Genomic DNA, 19,190 nt, shown 5'->3' with positions numbered 1-19,190 from the left:
TGTTTTTGTTACTGGTAAAGCTTCCAGTCTACAATAGGCTATTACTAGTTAAGTTTTTGTGAGTCAGAAGGTGTGCACAGGGTTTTGACTGTGTGGAGGGTTGGTACCAGTCCCTAACCCTAACATTGTTTAAGAATCAGCTGCCTTTCTTTTTTGAGTGAGCTTTGAGAGTTTGTCTCTTTTGGAGAATATGTTTGTATCTCAGTGGTTGAATTTAGAGGCATAAAATTGTTTTTAGTTTTCTGTGAATACCCTTTTTAATGTCTATAGAATGTGAAATGATGTTCCTTCACTCATTTCTATTACTGATCATTTTTTTTTTCCTGATCATTCTGGCTAGAGGTTTATTGATTTTATTTTATTCTCAAGGAACCAGCTTTTAGTTTAATTGATTTTCCATATTATTTTTCTGTTTTGTATCTCTGTGATTTCTGTTCTTTTTGGGATTTTTCTTTGGTTGACTTTGATATTAATTTGCTTTTCTTTTTCTAATTCCTTTTTTAGTTAAGTTTTTTATTTAAATTCCAGTATGATTAACATACAGTATTATATTAGTTTCAGGTGTAAAGTACGATGATTCAGCAATTGTATACATTATTCAGTGCTTATCTGGTTAAGTATACTCTTTAATCGCTATCACCTTTTTCGCCTATTCCCTCCCCGCCACAGACCCTCCCTTTGGTAACCATCAGTTTGTTCTCTATAGTCTATTTCTTTGTCTCTATTTTTTTTCTTTAAATATTTTATTTCTAAAATTCCACATAAGTGAAGTCATACAATGTTTGCTGTTCTGTCTTACTCTGCTTGACCTTATACTCTCTCGCTTCATCCATGTTGTAGGAAATATCATGATTTCATTCTTTTTTGTGGCTGAATGGTACCCCATTTTATATATGTACCACATCTTTATCCATTCATCTATAAATGAACAATTAGGCTACTTCCATAATTTGCCTAAGGTAAATAATGCTGCAAGAAACAGAGGTGCGTGATGAATGATGTATTAGTGATGAATTAGTGTTTTGTATTTTTTGGGTAAACAGTAGTTTGATTAGTGAATAGTAGAACAGTTATATTTTTAGCTTTCTAAGGAACCTCCATACTGTTTTCCACAATGGTTGCACCAACTTGCATTCCCACAAACAGTGCATGAGGGTTCCTTTTTCTCCACATCCTCACCAACATCTGTTGTTTCCTGTGTTTTTGATTTTAGCTATTCTGACAGGTGTTAGGTGATATCTCATTGTGGTTGGTTTGCACTTCCCTGATGATGAGTGATGTTAAGTATCTTTTCATGTGTCAACCATCTTTATGTTGTCTTTGGAGAAAAGTTTGTTCATGTCCTCTGCCCATTTTTAAATTGGAGTATTTGGGGGTTTTGGGGTGTTGAGTTTTATAAGTTCTTTATGTATTTTTTTATACCAGCCTTTTATTAGATATGTCATTTACAAATAATTTTGTCCCACTCAGTAGGTTGCTTTTTAGTTTCGTTGACTATTTTCTTCACTGTGCAGAAGCTTTTTGTTGTAGTTCTAATAGTTTATGTTTGCTTTTATATCCCTTGCCTTGGGAGACATATCTGGAAAAATGTTCCTATGGCCAGTGTCAAAGAAGACATTATTGCCTGTACTCTCTTCTAGGATTTTTATGGTTTCAGGTTTCACATTTAGGTCTTTTATCCATTTTGAATTTATTTTTGTGTTTGGTATTAGAAAGTGGTCCAGTTTCATTCTTTTGCATGTTGCTGTCCAGTTTTCCCAACACCATTTGTTGAAGAGACTTTTTTTCATTGGATATTCTTTTCTCCTTTGTTGAAAATTAATTGACCATATAATTATGAGTTCATTTCTAGGCTTTCTATTCTGTTTCTTTGATCTGTGTTTTAATTTTTGTGCCAATGCCATATAGTTTTGGTTACTACAGCTTTTTAATATAACTTGAAGTATGGTTGTGATACCTCCAGTTTTGATTTTCTTTTCAAGATTGCTTTGGCTATTGAGGATCTTTTGTGGTTCCTTACAAATTTTAGAATTGCTTGTTGTAGTTCTGTGAGAAATGCTATTGGTATTTTGATAGGGACTCTAAATCTGTAGATTGCTTTAGTAGTATAGACATTTTAATAGTATTTGTTCTTTCAGTTCATGAGCATGAAATGTCTTTAATTTCAGTTTATTACATCAGTGTTTTATACTTGTCAGTTTACAGGTCTTTCATTTCTTTGGTTGAGTTTGTTCCTAGATGTTTTATTATTCTTGTTGCAATTGTAAATGGGATTTTTTTCTTTCTCTTTTTGCTGCTTGATTATTAGTGTATAGAAATGCAGCAATTTCTGTATGTTGATTTTGTATCCTGGAACTTTACCGAATTCATATATTAGTTCTAGTGTTTTGGTGGAGTCTTCAGTGTTTTCTATATATAGTATCATATCGTCTGCAAATAGTTGAAGTTTTACTTCTTACTTCTTTACTTCATACTTCTTTGATTGCTGTGGCTAGCACTTTTAGTATTATGTTTGAATAAAAGTGGTGAGAATGGACATCTTTGTCTTATTCCTGACCTTAGGGGAAAAGCTCTCAGTGTTTTCGCATCATATTGATGTTCACTGTGGATTTTTCAGATAAGGTCTCTATTATGTTGAGATATGTACCCCTCTGAACCTACTTTGTTGAGGGTTTTAATCATGAATGGCTGTTATACTTTGTGAGATGCTTTTTCTACATCTATTGAAATGATCATAATACTTTTTATCCTTTCTGTTGCTGGTGTGATGTTCTTTTTCTAATTTCTTAAAGTGAAAGTTGAGATAATCAATTTTTGAGTCCTTTATTCTTTAGTAATATGTCCATTTCATGCTAAAAATGTCCCTCTAAACACTGCATTGTATGTGTCTCACAGATATGTCTCCATTTTCATTCAGTTCAGAAAGCTATAATCTTTTTTTTTTTTTACTTGTAGGTCTTTTTTTTTTTTTTTTTTAATTTCTTTTCAGCATAACAATATTCGTTGTTTTTGCACCACGCCCAGTGCTCCATGCACCACCTGGTTCCCCCAACCTCCCACCCTCTCCCCCTTCAAAACCCTCAGATTGTTTTACAGAGTCCATAGTCTCTCATGGTTCATCTCCCCTTCCAATTTCCCTCAATTCCCTTCTCCTCTCCATCTCCCCTTGTAGGTCATTTAGAAGTGTATTATTTGGTTTCCAGGTACTGAGAGATTTTTTTAGAGACCTTTCTGTTGTTAATCTCTAATTCAGTTTGTTGGTATCTGTAGATAAGCTTTGCATGACAGCTTTTTTTTTTAGTGTTTTGCTGTAGAATATGGGTTATCTTGCCATTGTTCTATGTGCATTTGAAAAGAATGTGTGTTCTGTTGTTTACTGGATTGTCCTTTCAATGTCAAATTGATTGATAGTGTTTTTCAGATATTCTAAATCATAACTGATTTTCTGTCCACTCTTTATACCAATTGAGAAAGGCATATTGTCTTTCATTTTGTATTTGAATGTTTCTCTTTTCAGTTCTATCAGTTTTTGCTTTGTATAGTTTTGAGCCTCTGTTATTAATGCATAAACTTTTAGAATTGTTGTGTCCTCAAGATGTATTGATCCTTTATCATTTTGAAATGACCCTCTTTATTCTGGTAGTTTTCTTGGTTCTGAAATCTATTTGTCTGATATTAATAGAGCCACTCCAGTTTTCTCTTGGTTATTGGTAGCATGGTTTATCTTTTTATACTCATTTATTCCTACTTGTGTATTTAAATTTGGCTACTTATAAATAGAATATAGTTGGGTTTTTCTTTTTCTTCAGTCTAACAATCTTTGTCTTTTAATTGGAGTGTTTAGACCATTTACATTAAATGTGAAACCCTGATTTTTCTTTCTAATTGTCATTTCTTACTAGTTTTCCATTTTTTTCTGTGTTTTTTTTAATAGTAGAGCATTTTTTATCATTATATTTCATCTCCTTTGTTGGCATATTACTATACTTCTGCCTTGTTTTGTGATTGTTTTATGGTATGTACCATATATTGTTAATATATTAAAATAATTTGTTACTTCGTATATGTTATAGGGATATTACAACAATATACTTCTGTTGCTCCTGTCCCAGGATATCATTTATTGTTGTCTTACATTTTACTTCTGTATATGTTACAAATTTGTAATTCGTTATTGTTCTGGGCTTAAATAGTCAACTGTCTTTAAAAGAGAATTTTAGATAACAAGAAAGTGTTTTGTATTTATTCACATACTTGTCATTTCTGGTATTCTCTATTCCTTTGTGCAAGTTAAGATTTCTACCTAGTATCATTTTTCATCTCCCTGAAGATTTAGTGTAACATTTCTTATTGTGAAGGTCTGTCAGCAATGAATTCTTTCAGTTTTTGTATGTCTAAAAAACTCTTTACTTTCTTTTTTGAAATTGAGTATAGAATTCCACATTGACAGTTTTTTCCCTTCAGTGCTTTTAAAATGCTGGGCCACTATTACTGATCTGTAGTACTTCCTGGAAGAAAGTCAGCTGTCATTCTTATCTTTTCTTAGGTGAATAATGTGCCCTATTTTCTCTGATTGCTTTTAATACTATCTCTTTATCCTGGTTTAAACAATTACAATATGCCTTGGTATAGTTCCCTTCATATTTCTTATTCTTGGATTTGTTCACATTGTGGTGTGTGAGTTGATTGTGTTCCTGGAAAAATTCTAGCCATTAGACCTTTAAATATATTTTTATCTCTCTTTTTCTCCAGTCTCTTTCAAGGACTCTAATTGTTGTTCCACAACTCATTTATGCTCTGGGCTTTTTGGGGTTTTAGTCAATCTCTGTGTTTAATTTTGGAAGGCTTCTGTTCCTGTATCTTCAAGTTCACTTCTGCAGAGTTGAGTCTATTAATTCCATCCAGTATTTTTTTTTTATCTTAGATATTATGGCTTTTATCTTTAGAAGTTTTGCTGCTCATGCTTCCCTCTACCTTCTTGAGCATATGGATTATATTTATAATTATGATTATATTTATAATTATTTCAACATATTTGTCTATAAAGTCTGTTATCTGTATCATTCCTAAGTCTGTTCTATTGTGAATTTTTCTGTTCATTATAAATTTTATCTCTCTACCTTTTTGAAAACCTTTTTCATATATGTCCGGAATTGTGAATTTTTATCTTTTTTTACCTTTTTGGGTACTGCATCATTTTGAATTCCTCTAAATTCTTAAGCTTTGTTGAGAGACCCAGTTAAATCACTTGAAAACAGTTTTAGTTTTTTCAAAGTTTGCTTTTTAAGCTTTGTTAGGCAAGATTAGAGGAGACCTAAGTCTGAGGCTAATTTTTTGCCCACTATCGATGTATCCTTCTGAGTATTCACATTTTCCACTTGGGTGGAGAGGAACACAGACTATTTCTGGCCCTATTTAAATAACCATCATTGTTTCACCAGCCCCTCTCAGGTTGTTCTTTCCCCAGCTTGATGTTGTTTCTTCATATGCACTTGCTGATCTTATTCAGCTAAAGACTCAAGAAGAACCCCTACAAATCTCTGGTGCTCTATCTGTGCATCTCTCTGCTTTCAAATTTTAGCATTCTTGAATTCACAGCCCTATCTCTTCAATTCAGGGAGACCACCAAATTCTATTTGGGCTCTCCTTCTCCACTGCAGTCTGAAAAGGAAGTAGCTAGTGCATTCATAAAGTTCACCTCATTTGTTTTTCTTCGAGATTACTGTCCTGAGATGCCTATTCTCTGTGTCAGAAGTCTGTTGTTTATTTATATTGTCCAGTTTCCAATTGTTTAAGGTAGGCAGAGGATAAATCTGGTCCTGTTAATTCACCATGACTAGATGTAAACATATTATATTTATTATGTATCTCTTACATGCCTTTCTTTTCGATGATTTTCTTTTTCCTGTTACAGAATGCTTTTCCTTTTTTGATTATTTTTTAACTCCTCTTAAGTCTTCAGAGTTTGAGTTGGATGAAACTCATTTGTGAAGCTTTCCATGATCTCCAATGATAATTACTTCCTGTTCTGTATTTCAGATTCCCTTAGTTTCTAGTACTTTTGTATATAGTACTTGATAAAGAATTATTTGATTATTTATCTTTCTCTGTCAATAACATGTCACAGGCATTCTGCTAAGTATTCCATATATTTTTTCTTACTTAATTTAATCCTCATAGTACCCATTTGATGTTGTTGTTAAGGTCTCCACAGAGTGCCAGTGCCTGGTTAGAGATAGATATTTTAATGAATTTATGAGTACATGACAAAAATAATTGAAATCCATCCAGAAGAAAGTGATTAGTGTGTTGAGGGGCCTCAAAATGATGTTATATTTGGAATGTTTAAGGAACTGGAGATATTTAGTCTGGAGAAAGACAATTCTGGAACCTGAATACCATCTTCAAATGTTTGGAGGGCTGTCACATTGAAGAGAGAGTAGACAAGTTTCCTTACCCAAGGAGGTAAAATTAGGACTAGTAGGTGAAAACTGTAGGGAGATACCACACTTTCATGAAAGGGAGAATCTTTAATGAATAGGGCTCTCTAAAAGCAGAGTAGATAACTTGGTAATTTCTTTCTACTGAATACTCCACTAATATTTTGAGTATCCGCTTAATAGAGTAAACTGCAATAAAATAGTGCTGGACTTGAGGTTACAGTCTAGGCTCTTTAAATCCCATCTCTACTACTTACTAACAAAATGAACTTTGTAGGATTTAAGTGTGTCATTTTCAAAGTACCTGACATTGCCTAACACAAAGTAGGTACTTAGTACCCTTCCCCTTGGTGGTCAGACATTAAAAAGGTAGATAATTTAGGTAGCTGCTGAGAATCTGTCTGAGATTTTATGATTCTTTGGAAAACTTTGATTCATTTATCTTTGTTTTATCCTTTTGTCTGTAAGTTCTTTGTCATTTATAGCCAAATTTGTGTCATGGCTATTCATTATTTACTGAAGTAATCTTCAAAATAATTCATGGGAACAAGTCTGAGATGAAAAACGTTTTTTTAACCTAGTTCCTCTGACTCTGAATAGGAGAAAAAGGACTCAAGTCCTCTGCCAGGTAGAACGTAAACATGTTTTTGTTCTTATGTGCCAATTTTTAACAAATTGTTTTTGTGTGTGTTTATAATGTGCCAGGCCCTGTTAATCCGCTGAGAATACAGTAGTAAATAAAGGAAAGGCCCTGCCTTAAGGAATCTGCAGTCTCCTAGGAATAGTAGACAAGTAGCAAAATACACTGTGATTAATGTTGTAATAGCTGGAATGTAGGATGTTATGAATGCACATAAAAGATGATCCAGCACTGTCTTGAGTAAATTTAGGTGTCTGGAGACATATCAAGAGGGAAAGTAATATATAAGCCAAGACTGGAGGATGAGCAGAAGTTTTTCAGGCAGAAAATATTGAGGGAGAGGGATACTCCAGAAAAAAATGTCTCATGGCCAAAGACAACATACCACATTTGGAGAACTGAAAACCTTTAGCCCACCTAGAACATGGAGTTTGATGGAGGAGTGACAAAAGATGAGACCAGAGAGACAAGCAGAGACTAGCTTATGAACAGCCTTGTGACTACTGTCACAATCTAGACTTTATCATAAGGGAAATAGGAAACCATTGAAGTTTTTAAAGCAGAAGAATGATTTGACCAGATTTGTATTTCAAAAATATTATTCATGTTAGTAGAAAGTTAATAGGCTATATATAAAACTGAAGAATATGAAATAAAAGTGTAAACATATTACTGGGGAAAAAAGGGGGCTAACTTTTTTAGAAGACAAAACTTAAAGAATTGAGAGTGGTTGCCTTTGATGTATACAAATCTGGATTAGGAAGAGTTAGGGAACTAATTTTTTTTTTTTTAATTATTCCTCCAGTAAACCTTATTGGAATGATTTGACTTTCTTAATCTACACTGTAGCAGAGTGGGTGAGAGTGGATGATCCCAGTGTCTTGTGATCAAGTCCACATCCGCCTCCCTTTACAGCAGGGAGCCTGTTTCTCCCTCTTCGACTCCCCCTGCTTGTGCTCTCTCTCTCTCTCAAATAAATAAATAAAATTTTAAAAAAAAACAAAAGGTAAAGTATGGATGCTAAGACCAGACTGCTTGAATTGAGTCTTATTTCCACTGTTTGTAAATTAATTAATTTCTCTGTGCTCAAGTTTTCCTATCTGTAAAAATGGAAAAATAATAGAACTTGTAGAATTTAGTGAGGATTAAATGAGTTAATACAAGTGAAAACCTAAAACAATGTGGTGCAGAATAAATACTCAGTGTTAGCAGTTTTGCTTACATGTCAGCACTGTTGAGGTACTAATATACAAGAATAGACAAATTTACTGTTATATTGGAGGAGGAGTTTAAGTGTTTTTAGTAATCAAGAGAACAAGCAGGCAAAAAAAATCAGAATGGGAATAGAATTCATCAACAGGAATATTAAAATTAATGTAACAGTGTATATAAAGAATGTTGTATCGTGACCAGCTGTTGAGTACATTCTGTTCAAGAGCACATTTGCAACATTTGCAGATTTTCAAATACTAAAAAATGAAATCATATAGGATTGTGATATCTATTCACAATGCATTTAGGCTAGAACTTAACACAAAGGTAGCTAGAATATTCCCCATGAAATTACAAGTTTAAAATACACTTCAGATTAACCCAAAAGTTAGAAAAGAATCGTAATTAAAAGTGGAAAATAAGGAAGTATTATGTGTCAAAACTTGGGATTGCTGTTTAAGATCAGTTCAAGTTTTACGTGTGTATTTTAGAAAAGAAAACCTAAAAACTAATAAGTTTTTATTTCAGGAAATTAGGACAAAATAAAATAGAAGACACCAGCCAAGGGCTAGCCTTGTCAATAGGCTAATGATCAGATCTACTGTTAACTTTTTCCTACATGTTAAGGATGTGAAACTACAGGGACTTTGATACACTGCAGGAGGAGAGTTGTTTGGTACACTTCAGATAAACAGTATGGCATTATCTAATAAAGTTATCCCTGCATTTCCTCTCCTAGATATATAATGATATCTGTCTGTCTGTCTGTATCTCTGTAGAAATGGCTGTGTACACATGTGTATCACTAGACATATCTAAGAATGCTGATAGTCTCACTATAAGTAACTTCCAAAAATATAGAATAACAGGGGTGCCTGGCTGGCTCAGCCAGGAGAGTATGTGACTCTTTATCTCAGGGTTTTAAGTCTGAGGACCACATTGGGAATAGAGATTACTAAGTAAATAAATAAACTTAAAAAAAAAGTCATTCCACAAAACTATAGAATAAATTATGTTATTGCAGTAGATTAGTACAATACAATAAAATAAAACTGAAAATCAGTAGCCATGTGCACTGATAATAAGTAAATCTCATAAATACAATATCATTCAAAAGAGGCATGGCACAGAAGACAATATTCAAAATGATCCCATTTATATAAAGTTCCAAAACAGACAATACTTAAATATATTGCCTAGAATTACACAAATAAGAGTGGCAAGACTGTATCATACACAATTCCATACATATCATAGTAGATAATCAGCAAGTATTTGATGAAAAAGTGATTGGTTTGGCTCTCTGAAACAGAAATGGTTAATACTGACTTAAAAAGAAAAGTCTAAGTTTTATTTTGCAGGAATAAGGAAGGAGGGGTGCCTGGGTGGCTCAGTTGTTTAAGCACCTGCTTTGGGCCCAGGTCTGATCCCAGAGCCCACATTGGGCTCCCTGCTCATTGGGGAGCCTCCTTTTCCCTCTGCCACTCCCCTTGCTTGTTTTCTCTCTCTCTTACTGCATCAGATAAATAAATAAATAAAGGAATAAGGAAGGTAATAACATATAAATGATGTTTATAAAGTTTGTTCTTACTAGACAGGAAAACCGTTTTCAGGCTTTTAAATTGAATATAAATAACTAAAATACAGAAATTAAATAAACATCTAGGGGCGCCTGGGTGGCTCAGTGGGTTAAGCCTCTGCCTTCGGCTCAGGTCATGATCTCAGGGTCTTGGGATCGAGTCCCGCATCGGGCTCTCTGCTCAGCAGGGAGCCTGCTTCCTCCTCTCTCTCTGCCTGTGTCTCTGCCTACTTGTGATCTCTGTCTGTCAAATAAATAAATAAAATCTTTTAATAAATAAATAAATATCTATATACTAAACAAACATACATTGAACCGGCATGAATATTATGAATTCCCAAAAAAAGTACTTGTAAACCAAGGGATTCACTTACTTGTACCTAACTCATCTTTCAGTGATTGTTGTAAGAATCCATTGGAATGTCCATTATCTTCAAAATCTTGATACAGCATCAAGTTTTTCACTCTTCTTTCAAGTCAATTTTCTATTGCCCTTATTACTGTATCTGACTTTTTAAAATAGCCAGTATGTATTTTTTAAAGTACCTATTCTGAGGCTACCTTATGGTTATTAGTATGGATGACTTAATGAGATCCCTTATATAATTTATCAGCATTTGTATTTAAAGTAATGTTTTGGGGCACCTGGCTGGCTCAGTTGATAAAGAATGTGACTCTTAATCTTGAGGTCAGGAGTTTGAGCCCAATGTTGGGTGTAGATAATTACTTATAAAAATAAATAAATAAAATTACATTAGAAAACTGCTGTATGTCACCTAAACTCCAAGAAGGAAACCAAATCTTTGGCTCAGAAATCCCATTTATAGTGAAAGGTCTACAGGGGAGATAACATACTCAGATGCCTGTAGTGGCCCCTGAGGTAATAAATTAAGGGAGCAAAATGGGGACTACGTCAAATCTAGAGCACATAGTCGTCCCTGTCTAAACAGGACAACACAACTCCATCTGTTTGTTGCTATGAGAGAAGATGGGCCAGATCTTTAGTTTTTTTCAAAATATGTCATATATTTGGCAGTTAATTTAGAAATATCAAATACTGTGATCCAAACCATGTCTGTGGCAGGATCTAGTTGCTATGCTGTTCATTTACAAACATCTTTAAAGGATATGTAGTTTTGGTGAAATAATTTATTGTTTTTTATTGTTTTACCTATAGTCGACAGAGGTACGTTCTTGGAGACACAGCAATGCAGAAGATGGCCAAGTCCCATGTTTTCTTAAGTGGTATGGGTGGTCTTGGTTTGGAAATTGGTAAGTAGTATTTTTACATATAACTTTATATGACACCTCGAGCAACATAAGTTAAAAGAATTTTCCCCTTGTATGTATTGTTTCCTATAAAGGAAATTAGATCCAAAACCTTGAGAAGATTCAGTTTTGGGTCTTTTTCTTTTTGGGTATGTTTTCTTTTCTCTCTCTCTCTCTCTCTCTCTCTCTCTTTCTCTCTTTTTTTAAGATTTACTTATTTATTAAAGAGAGTAAGCAGGAGCAAGGGGAAGGAGCAGAGGGAGAAGCAGATTCTCTGCTGAACAGGGAACCTTACCTGGGGCTCAATCCCAGGACTCTAGGATCATGACCTGAGTCAAAGGCAGACACTTAACCAACTGAGCCACCCAAGTGCCCGTTGACAACACTATTTCATAATACTGTTTTTTTTTTAAAGATTATATTTACTTATTTGACAGACAGAGATCACAAGTAGGCAGAGGCAGGCAGGGGGGCGGGTTCCCCACTAAGCAGGTTCCCCACTAAGCAGAGAGCCCAATGTGGAGCTCGATCCCAGGACCCTGAGATCATGACCCGAGCCGAAGGCAGAGGCTTTAACCCACTGAGCCACCCAGGCGCCCCTCATAATACTATTATATTCTTCCACAAAGAACTGGTAATGACACTTTTGCTTTTCTTTATGATGTTAATAGCCATTAATTATCATTTCTGTATCTTTAATTCATTATGATAGAGCACATACACACATATTTATAACAACCTGTCTAAAATAATACAGTAAAACTTTAGTGTATATATACCTCAGTGTGGTATGATTATAGAAAATTCAACTTTTTCCTTTTGGTTTGTCTGCATTTTCTAAGGAACTAGTATTTTTTAGGTACTAAAAAAGTTAAAATTATCCAAAGATGTGACCAAGCTCCATCCAAATGATCTAATATACATTCCTAATATTAAGCTATTTTTCTTTCTCCTTCATAGCAAAGAATCTTGTTCTTGCCGGAATTAAGGTAAGTGAATAAACGTCCTTGGTTATGGTAGTTGTTTGTTTTTTTTTTTTTGCTCATCATTAGTGGCAATCATTTTTACACTTTGGCCTAATTATTGCTGCTGCTTCATTTAGTAGCAAAATTGTTTTAATTCTGTATTTTCCTCTTTTTAAAAAAAACTATTACAGAAAGTTTAAAAATTTTATGAGACTAATCTAAACAAAACCCCATGTACCCATCATGCAACTTCAGTTACTTGCTCATAGACAAATTTGTTCCATATTATCTCTTTCCCATTCCCCACTGTCCCCAAGCCACCAAATTTTTTTTTTTTTAAATAGAGATTTTTATTTATTTATTTGACAGAGAGAGGTCACAAATAGGCAGAAACAGAGGAAGGAAAGCAGGCTCCCTGCCGAGCAGAGAGCCCGACGCGGGGCTCGATCCCAGGACCCTGGGACCATGACCTGAGCCGAAGGCAGAGGCTTAACCCACTCAACCACCCAGGTGTCCCCCCAAATTATTTTGATATAAAACTCAAACATCCATATAGGGGAAGGGAAGGAAAAATAAAATAATTTATTATTTTATTGAGGAAGATACAAACCATAAGAGACCCTGAATCCAATGAAAAAGACTGAGGGTTGCAGGAGGGGGGCGGTGGGAGGGAGGGGATAATTGGGTATCAGCATTAAGGAGGGCTTTGATGTAATGAGCACTGGGGCTTATTTGCAACTGATGAATCACTAAATTCTACCCCTGAAACGATTTTTAAGGAACCTCAGACACCCTACTATAGCATTCTTAAATATATTAATATATATCTCTAAATGATAAGGGTGCCTTGTGAAAGCATAACCACAATACCATTTTCACACCTAAAAATGTAACCAATTCCTTAATAGCATTGTCTTAGTTAGCTATTGCTGGAAACAAATTACCCCAAAACTTAGCAACTGAACTTATCAGGGAGCAGCTTAGCTGGTTAGCAGCTTAGCACTTATCAGGGAGCAACTTAGCTGGTTCGTCTCTTTGGGGATCTCTCATGAGGCTCCAATTACGATATTGGCAGGGCTGCAGTCATCTCCAGGCTAGGGAAAGAATCTGCTTCCCAAGCTCCTTCACATAGTGATTGACAAGATTCAGTGGCAGGGTGGTTCCGCTTCACATTCTCACTTTAGTTCCTTGCTGGCTCTTGGTTGGAAGTTGCCCTCAGTTCTTGAAATGTGACCCTTTCCATGGGACAGCTCGCAATATGGCAGTTTGCTTCATCAGAGTAAGCTAGCAAGAAGACAAGAAAGGGAGTGTCCTAGCAAAACAAATCACAGTCTTTTGTAACCTAATTTCAGAGGTGACATTCCATTATCTATGCTTGTTTGCTAAAAGCAATTCACTAGTTTATGAATGTTAGGAAAGGGAATTACATGAAGACCTGAATAACATGAATTGGGAGCTATTAAGGCTGTCTTACAGCCTGCCTACCTCAGTCATCAAATATCTAGTTAGAGTTCTAATTTTCCCACTTGTCTTATGAAAATTTTATTTGTTTTGTTCTAATCAGGATCCAAGTCAGGTCCATGTACTGAACTTGATTTCTTTCAATGTAGAGATTGCCCTTCCCTGATTTTTTCCCTTACAGTGTACTCGTAAATGAAACCAGGTCATTTATCACATACACATCTGCCCTTGTATTTCCTGTAAACTGGTAAGGTCTATCCAAAGATTCAAATTCAGATTTGTTTTTTTTGGCTTTTTATTGCTTCACAGATAATTTTATTTTCTCATCAGGAGAAAATCATAATCTATTGGCCTTATTTTTCTGGTTGTTACTAGCGATTAATGATCATTGCCTAAATACATTATTTCATTAGGGCTAATGACATTCTAATTCTGTCATTTCTTTTTGATTTATTAGCTGGAATAATTATGTATTTGCTTTATCCTATGTTGTATTATACCTATTTATGACATAACTTTAGGTTAACAGTTTAAGTATTGTTAATAACAATATAATTATTGAACTTACTTTAATGATTTTCTTTTTTATCCTTAGGAAAAATCCCATCCAGATTTGGCAGGCAAATTAACTACTTTTTAGAAAGCAGTAGTAGTGGATTTTTAGGGATCACTTTTTTAAATTTAACTTTTACTATTATAAGACATATCTAATTCAAAGTGGAAATTACAGTGGCACCTGCGTGACTCAGTCGGTTAAATGTCCAGCTCTTGATTTGGCTCAGGTCATGATCTCAGGGTGTGCTGGGCGTGGAGCCTGCTTAAGATTCTCTTTCCTTCTCCTTTTACATACCCCCTCCCCTGCCACATGCTCGTATTCTCTCTCTCTTAAAAAAAAAAAGAAAGAAAGAAATTATAAAGCAAGGTTTATTCAGGTTAATCTACTTTCTCTCTTATCTAATTCCCTCCTTCCCTTATTAGGTTGCCTGCCTTTTTTTCATGTTTTTAAATATAAGCAAATGCATACATACAAATATGCAAATCTGTATATGCATGTGTATACATATTTATCCCCTCTTGCCTTTCTTAGATAAAGTGTCATACTTGCCTCCACCTTGCTCCTTATCACTTAACATATCCTGGGATTACTCCCTAATGCTAAATATATATATTTCATTCTTTTTTTATAGCTGCATGGGATACATTGTATGGATTATCATATATTATTACACAATTCCTTATTGGACGTTTTTGTTGTCTTCAGGCTTTTTCTATTACAAATAATGCTACAGTTAATACTCTTGCACATATGTCTTTTTTGTATCTTTCCCAGTGTGTCTTTGTGATAGATTTTTAAAAGTGGGATTGCTGTATCAAATAAAAGCACACTTTTGCTAGAGATTGCCAAATTATTTCCCGTTGAGGTTATGCCATTCGATATTCCCACCAATAATATATGAGAATGCCTGATCACCTCATTCACCAATACAGTATATTGTCGAACTTTTGGATTTATACATTCTGATGAATGAGAAAAGGAATTACATTCTTGAGCAGGGTTGAACCTGCTTAAATACTTTAATAAAAGGCCATATGCATTTCTTTTTCAGTATACCCCATGTTCTTACACCTTGTCCCTTTTTCCATAAGATCTCTAATGTAAGTTAAAAATGTTCTTTCCAATTAGCCAATTGTCTTTCTTACTTTGAATACAGAGCATTTGAAATTGTTTGCTTTTGTGAGTTCTTTTGATTTTTTTGTATTTTGATTAATATAGTATGTTACTTTCCTAAATTAAAATTCTCTTATGGCTTAAAGTAGTTTTTCCTTTAATTTTCCTGGATTTCCAGGTGTATATGGTTATACTCTGTGTGAATGAATCCAACTTTGTATGCTTCCCAATTCTGAAGCTTTTAATTACTTTGTATTGTTTATTACACAGGATAATTCTGATACAGTATAAAAGGTATTGGAGATAGTTGTCTTATTCCTGACTTTAACAGAGATTTTTCTCTTTTCAAAGGCACTTACCATTCATGATACAGAAAAATGCCAAATGTGGGATCTAGGAACGAACTTCTTTCTCTGTGAAGATGATGTTGTTAATATGAGAAACAGGTGAAGATAGAATATTTTGATGTATTATTGTAGGATTTTTTTTTTACTCTTGCAATTACTTAGAATATTTTCTGTGTCCAGTGCACTAGTTCATTCAGAGTTGTTTGACTCATCACCATAAATTCACATCACCATAGTAAAATAAGTGTTAACATATACTTACATAATTATTTATATTTGTGAAATTTTTAAGATATTCATATTGCTACCTAGAAATGAATTTATGATTGTTAAGGGTCTTTATTATTAAAAGACTTAGTATGGAACCATAGGGGTATACTTTGAGACTAATATGGTTTACTATGGAATATGACAGTATGCTACATCTCAAGATTGTATAGTTATCTATAAAAGTCTTATAAATTTCCACTGAAATTTTCTAACATTCAGGTTTCTTTGATGTTGTCGAAGTGTCCAAGCATGAGAGATTGGGTATATTGAAGGAAAGAATAGTAAAAGTCTTTTCTTTTTTCTTTTTCTTTTTTTTTTTTTTTTTTTTTTTTTTTTTTTAAGGGCTGAAGCTGTACTTCACCATATTGCAGAACTAAATCCATACGTTCATGTCACATCATCTTCTGTTCCTTTAGATGAAACCACAGATCTCTCCTTCTTAGATAAATACCAGGTTGGTACTCTATTTTGTATTTATATTTTATATGTTTTATACTAGATGTTATTGACAGATTATAAGGCAAATTGTTACATGTTATTTTAGTATATAATTAAACCTAGTCTTCTGAACAGAACAGAAAATTTTAAGTTAAAAGACTTCCTTTAGAATAATACTTTTCTAATGCCCCATTTTAGGGAACACCCTGAGAACTACTGACAAAACCATTACATTTAACTAATGGTTTTGACTAATGACCATATACATGTGGAAACCCAGCTACTGTCACAGTAATGTTCATCAAAAACTACCCAGCATGTATTTCTAGCAACATGTATTTCTTTCTCCTGCACCTACACGTCAGTTGGAGTTCAGCCATTCTGGGCTGAACTCAAAATTGCAGAGTCTGTGTTTTGTTCTGTATGCTCTCTTCTAGAACCAAGAGTCCACCAAGTATATGGTTTCATGGCAACAAAAGAAATGTGTAAAGTCAAGTCCAACTATCTAAGCACATTTCAAATTCTGTTCATGTTACTTCCATTAATATTTCATTGGCCCAGGCGAGTCACATGGTCAAGCCAGAAATCGAGGAGCAGGAATGTAGTACACTGCTCTTCCTAAGGCCATAGGCAAAGGATGATGTATAATCCAATGGCAGAGGAATAAAAAATGCAAATCAACATTCAGTCTACTTTAGTTAATATTAACTTTAGTTAACCTTAAATAGTAACAACAATTCTCCACACCTTAGATGTTTCAGAAGTGACTAGGTTAACCCTGGTTTTCTCTGCAAGTAAATTATGATATTACCCATTTAGGGAGAAGCACTCTGTTTCACCTTTACTCGGTACTTTTGACACTGTGTGACCATGTGTATGGGGGGGTTTTTACCCAACCAAGCAGGCAGTTCTCCAACTCCCTGGACACCTAGTTCAGTGTCCTATAGTTCAGTTCAGTTTTGACACTATTACTTAGAAAAGATAGCTTCACATCCCATACAGTAAGGATTCATTTCCACAACAGCCCCCTTTTTGCCCCGTTTCTGACATGAATCACAAGTCGAGGTTGTTATCCTGTGCTTCTAAAGACTGGCTATAAATCAGAGATTCCCACACCCCCTCCCAGGGTCTAATTAATTTGCCAGAGCAGCTCATAGAATGCAGGAAAACAGTTTACTTACCAGATTGGTTTATTTAAAAAGCTATAATTCCAGGGGCACCTGGGTGGCTCAGTGGGTTAAAGCCTCTGCTTTCGGCTCAGGTCGTGATCCCAGGTGGGATCGAGCCCCACATCGGGCTCTCTGCTCAGCAGGGAGCCTGCTTCCCCCCACCCCCCTCTGCCTGCCTCTCTGCCTACTTGTGATCTCTCTCTGTCAAATAAATAAATAAAATCTTTAAAAAAAAAAAAAAAAGCTATAATTCCGGAACAGTCAGATAGAAGGGACGCATAGACTAATGTATGGGGAAAGGGGCACACAGCTTTCATGCCCTCTCCAAGTATGGCAGCTTCCCAGCACCTCCATGAATCCTGAAAGCCTTCTGAGCCCCTAGTTCACTGATTTTTATGACAGCTTCATTATGAAAGCACAATTGATTAAATGATTGATCTTTAGCAGTTAAGTATATCTCCAGCCCCTCTCTTCTCCATGGAGGCCTGAGACGTAGGACTGAAAGTTCTGAATTTTAAATCACAAGGTTGGTTCCCCTAACAATCAGCGCCCCATCCTTAATGACATCCAAATGTCATTTCATTAATCTAAACTCAGGTGTAGCTGAAAGAGCCTTGTTATGAATAACAAAAGATGTTATTTCACCTTTATCACTCTGGAGCTATTTCAGGACTTGGGACAAAACTAAATACTATGACAAAAGATGCCTCAAATGCCTCGATAGCTCTTACATAGGAAATTACAAGAGTTTTTAAATATCACACTAATTTTAAAACCAGCATAGGCTTCCATTCTAGACTGCATAACTTGAAATCCATCCTCTACAAAGATGCGTAATAGACTTTCTAAGTAAAATTGTTTAATAGACTTCCTTTTTCTAAATTTTTTTATTAAAGTATAATTAACATATTAGTTTCAGGTATACAGTATAATGATTCAAGAATTCTGTGCATTACTTAATGTTCACCATGTTAAGTGTAGTCACTATCTATCACCAGTGTTATTACAATATTATTAATTATATTCCCAATGCTGTACTTTTCATCTTTGTGACTTATTTATTTTAGAATTGTATGTTTGTACCCCATACCTCATCATCCTCTTTACCTATTTTACCATCCCGCTACTCATCTCCCCCCAGCAACAACCATTTTGTTCTTTCTGTTTGAAGACCGGGATTTTTGTTTGTTTCTTTGTTCATTTCTTTTATTTTTTTGGATTCTACCAACAAATGAGATCATAGAGTATTTGTCTTTGACTTATTTAATTTAGCGTAATACTGTGCAGGCCCATCCATGTTGTCGCAAGTGGCAAGATCTTACTCTTTTTTATGGCTGAGTAATATTCCATTATAGCTTTTCCTCCAGTTTGCATTCTCACCAACGGTGCAAAAGGGTTCCTTTGTCTCCACATCCACACCAATACTTGATATTTCTTATCTTTTTGATTCTAGCCATTCTGACGGATGTGACATGGTACCTCATTATGGTCTTCACTTGCATTTCTCTGATAATGAGTAACATTAAGCATCTTTTCATCTGTTGGCCATCTGTATGTCTTTGGAAAATGTCTGTTCAGGTCCTCTGCTCATTTTTAATCAGATTATTTGGAATTTTGGTGTTGTGTTGTATAATTTCTTAATATACTTTGCATATTAACCCCTCTCAGATAGATCATTTGCACCTGCAAATGATAGGCTGCCTTTTCATTTTATTGATGGTTTCCTTCACT

General features: G+C 34.7%; 1 protein-coding gene across 3 annotated transcripts in view; it reads left to right on the top strand.

Annotated features, from left to right (window-relative positions):
* Positions 1-19,190, top strand: part of UBA6 (ubiquitin like modifier activating enzyme 6) — an 84,376-nt gene that overhangs the window by 11,621 nt on the left and 53,565 nt on the right. For 2 of the 3 annotated variants that reach the window (XM_004764305.3, XM_013062358.2), the window contains exons 3-6: positions 11,049-11,143; positions 12,101-12,129; positions 15,587-15,681; positions 16,195-16,306. In XM_004764305.3, the coding sequence (XP_004764362.1) occupies positions 11,049-11,143; positions 12,101-12,129; positions 15,587-15,681; positions 16,195-16,306 (331 nt within the window). Of the gene's footprint in view, positions 1-11,048; positions 11,144-12,100; positions 12,130-15,586; positions 15,682-16,194; positions 16,307-19,190 lie in introns of those variants that run through there. The other variant, XM_013062359.2, reaches the window with a different exon arrangement.

The sequence above is a fragment of the Mustela putorius genome, unplaced genomic scaffold, assembly GCF_011764305.1.
Source record: "Mustela putorius furo isolate JIRA1106 unplaced genomic scaffold, ASM1176430v1.1 tig00000430_pilon_pilon_pilon, whole genome shotgun sequence".
Classification (NCBI taxonomy): Eukaryota; Metazoa; Chordata; class Mammalia; order Carnivora; family Mustelidae; genus Mustela; species Mustela putorius.
The sequence above is the reverse complement of the archived record's forward strand: the minus strand, read 5'-3'. Positions and strand labels throughout refer to the sequence as shown.